At 44.1% G+C, this 3862-nt stretch overlaps 1 protein-coding gene across 1 annotated transcript; it reads right to left on the bottom strand.

Annotated features, from left to right (window-relative positions):
* Positions 1–455: 455 nt before the first annotated feature.
* SIRPD (signal regulatory protein delta) lies at positions 456–869 on the bottom strand. Its single transcript, XM_070382022.1, has one exon. It carries the CDS (start codon positions 867–869, stop codon positions 456–458), a length of 414 nt encoding a protein of 137 aa, XP_070238123.1.
* Positions 870–3862: the final 2993 nt, after the last annotated feature.

Below are 3862 nucleotides of genomic sequence, written 5' to 3'. Positions count from 1 at the left end.
AATGTTGTCAACCCACATACTTTACATTTTTGCACTTCTCTAGAGTAGATTTTTATTCAAGTTGGTTCCCCTCGTGGCCAAAAAATGTCTGCCTGGAGTATCCGGGACAAAATTATTTCTTATTCCTAGCCAACAGGGGAGAAAATTGTATTAGTTTCCCAGATTTCTCTTATGGACACAAATTGACTTAAGTCTGTCTCATCTGAGTCACCTGCCAGTAGGGGACATGAAATTACCTTAATTGGTTTAGCCTAGCTATGGGGCATGGGTTGAATGTTGGAATGTTAAACAAGATATCTCTCATCACTCATCAACCTTTCTAACTCTCAGATTCTCCTCCCATAAAAAATTTAAATCACAGGTTTCTGAGAGAATGACAAGATTAAGTGTACACTGTACCTTTGACAATATCTAGCAGAATGTAGTTGTTCAATGACTAGAGGACATTATTACTGTCACAATATCACATGACAGAAAGTGGAAAGGTCAAACTCACCAGTGACAGTCACCTTGGTGCCCCGACCTGACTGGTACTCTATGTCAGGATTTCCCTCTTTGAACTTCACACAGAAGTATGTGCCAGCATCTTTAAGAGAGATTTCACTGATGCGAATGGAAAAGTCTTTGTTGCCAGCTTTGGCCATGTTTCCAATTTGGTTTACTCTGGGAAAGAGACCTCTTTGAAAATTATAAATTAATTCACGATTTGGTCCAGTCCCCTTGAACCATAAGACGGGTCCATTTGGAAATGAATCTGGTATGCTGCAACTCAGAGTGAGTGTTTCCCCAGGTGACACAGTCTGCGATATCTCAGCTTGCTGCACCTTGAACATCTCATGTGTGACTCCTGAAAAGAAACTCAAAATCATCTCCCATTTTTTTCTGCTCCGACCTAGGCAGGATTAAGAAAACTGGATCCAGATCAAGGTTGGGCCTCAATTATTCATCATTTTAGTGACATGTATGAGTATCCACATGAAGAGTGAAAAAGTTGGCTTAAAGCTCAACATTCAGAAAATGAAGATCATGGCATCTGGTCCCATCACTTCATGGGAAATAGATGGGGAAACAGTGGAAACAGTGTCAGACTTTATTTTTCTGGGCTCCAAAATCACTACAGATGCTGACTGCAGCCATGAAATTAAAAGGCACTTACTCCTTGGAAGGAAAGTTATGACCAACCTAGATAGCATATTCAAAAGCAGAGACATTACTTTGCCAACAAAGGTTCGTCTAGTCAAGGCTATGGTTTTTCCAGTGGTCATGTACGGATGTGAGAGTTGGACTGTGAAGAAGGCTGAGCGCCGAAGAATTGATGCTTTTGAACTGTGATGTTGGAGAAGACTCTTGAGAGTCCCTTGGACTGCAAGGAGATCCAACCAGTCCATTCTGAAGGAGATCAGCCCTGGGATTTCTTTGGAAGGAATGATGCTGAAGCTGAAACTCCAGTACTTTGGCCACCTCATGCAAAGAGTTGACTCATTGGAAAAGACTCGGATGCTGGGAGAGATTGGGGGCAAGAGGAGAACGGGACAACAGAGCATGAGATGGCTGGATGGCATCACTGACTCGATGGAGGTGAGTCTCAGTGAACTCTGGGAGTTGGTGATGGACAGGGAGGCCTGGCGTGCTGTGATTCATGGGGTCGCAAAGAGTCAGACACGACTGAGTGACTGATCTGATCTGATGAGTACCCACACACTGAGTTTAGAGTGACCACTGCAAGTGCTGGCAGCTCTTTCCCCAAGTGCTAGCAGAGGGGAGTCAATTCAGAGGACTAGATGAATCACCTCCCCAATTTCATTCCTCAGCCCCTAAGTAAAATAAGAGAAAGATGGATAGGGAGGGCTGGGTTTGTGAATGGGTAATGTTCATAGAAATAAGTCTTCCTTCTTATCTAAATGCCAAAAATTGCTCAATACACTTGGAGATAGATCCAAGTCTCCTCTGCCCACTCCACATGTCCAGAGAACTTGGCATTGGCCTTCACCTCTCCTCTGAAGGGTAATCAGTCACTGATTTTGCAGAGACATTAATGCTGAGGGGTGTAGAGAAAGAGGAAGTAAAGAAATCAGAAACCTAAAAATCAGGTGGGCATATATTCTTGAAGGCAGAGGTGAGTCTTTTACTTATGTCCTCAAGAGGGACTTCCCTGGTGGCTCAGATGGTAAAGCATCTGCCTACAATGCAGACGCTTTGGGTTCGATCCCTGGGTCAGGAAGATCCCCTGGAGAAGGAAATGGCAACCCATTCCAGTACTCTTGTCTGGAGAATCCCATGGACGGAGGAGCCTGATGGGCTACAGTCCATGGGGTCGCAAAGAGTTGGACACGACTGAGTGACTTCACTTTCACTTTCAAGAGGGAAGAGGGGGACAGTTGATTCTACTCAACAAAAAGAGAGAAGAGCCTCAAGGGATTGCATCAATTTTGAGGGTCCACCACTGACCCCTAACTCCCACTACCACCAACCTTAGTACCCCACATGATATCAGGTCCTGATGATAATCTCTCCTTTCAAGTTATCAAAGCATCAAATCACAGATGGCCTAAGATGTCAGTGGGGAGACAAGGGAACTCTTGAAGCCAGGAGAAAATGGCAGGTAACCTATCTATACCCATATTTTTCAAGTTGAAATCAATGTGTGAATTTTCCATGGCCAGTTAGATGCCATGGAATGTGGCTGAACTTGAGGAAAACATTGAGGAAAACTTGAGGAGAAGACAAGTTTTCCCAGCAGAACAGAGGATACCCTAATCTCATTGTATTTCATGAAATTAATTCGGAGTGGCAAGGAGTAAGAAGCACTGGCTGTCCTCTGAGAATAAAAGGACAACAGAGCTTGGAGTGCAATGCTCAGGGCAGATTCTCAGGGTACAGTCAAGTGCTAGGAGAGTGACTCAACCTCTCTAGGAGGGCTTTTCTAAACAAGCCTCCCAACTCTCAGTTTTCTAACTTTTTGGACATGTTCATAAAGTGTTCGTAGAGTGCACACATGTCGTGCATTTTACCTACCCAACATCTTTTCAACTGGGAATGTCCATTGTCCTTAATTTGGTTTCTGGTGGCCATTAAAGAAGGGCATGGCCTGTCGACTCAGCCTGATTCAATATTGGGCATAGGATGCCAGAAGGATCAGAAGGACCATCTGCAGAATCCCAGCCTATAGAGCAGATTGTGAATGAAGGGGTACAGTATCCAGTGTAGAGTGATGATTTGGTACAAGTCAACGATTTTAAAAAACGTATCTTAAAAATCAGGAAGATGGAATTTGTCAAACTGTACTTACCACTCACAGACACGTAGGTGCCTGGGCCAGCTATATATGCCATGTCAGGATGCCCTATTGTTAACTTCACACAGTAATACATGCCAGCATCCTTAGGTGACACATCTCTGATGCGGATGGAATAGTCTGTTTGGTTGGCCATTGGATTTACCACTGGGGATACTCGGGGGAATCGGCGTCCATTGAAACTGTAGATTAATTTTCGTTCTAGCCTAGCGTCCTTGAACCACAAGACCGGCCCTACTGGAGATGATGCAGGAATGTTGCAGCCCAAGGTTATGACATCTCCAACCTTGGCTGACACTGAACTCTCAGGCTGATTCACCTGGAAATCTTCAACTGAAGTTCCTAGAAAGAAACTGTGTGTTATTTCTCATATTCCTTGTCTTGGTGCAAAATGTTCTGAGGGTCTGGTTCTAGATCAAGGTGGAGGTCTGACTGCACACTCTTAAGCAACATGTACTGGCACCAAAGTATACAAATCACAAATCTGATTGCCATGCAGGATGAGGAGAAGAGGACCAGTATGTAGAAAGGAAAATGGAACTTTCTTTCTCCATCAAGATATAAGGA

Source organism: Bos mutus, chromosome 13, assembly GCF_027580195.1.
Source record: "Bos mutus isolate GX-2022 chromosome 13, NWIPB_WYAK_1.1, whole genome shotgun sequence".
Classification (NCBI taxonomy): domain Eukaryota; kingdom Metazoa; phylum Chordata; class Mammalia; order Artiodactyla; family Bovidae; genus Bos; species Bos mutus.
This window is presented reverse-complemented; position numbering and strand designations above follow the sequence as displayed.

Excerpts from the sequence above, each read along its gene's own strand:
- SIRPD (XM_070382022.1), bottom strand. The coding sequence starts at position 869 with ATGATTTTGAGTTTCTTTTCAGGAGTCACACATGAGATGTTCAAGGTG.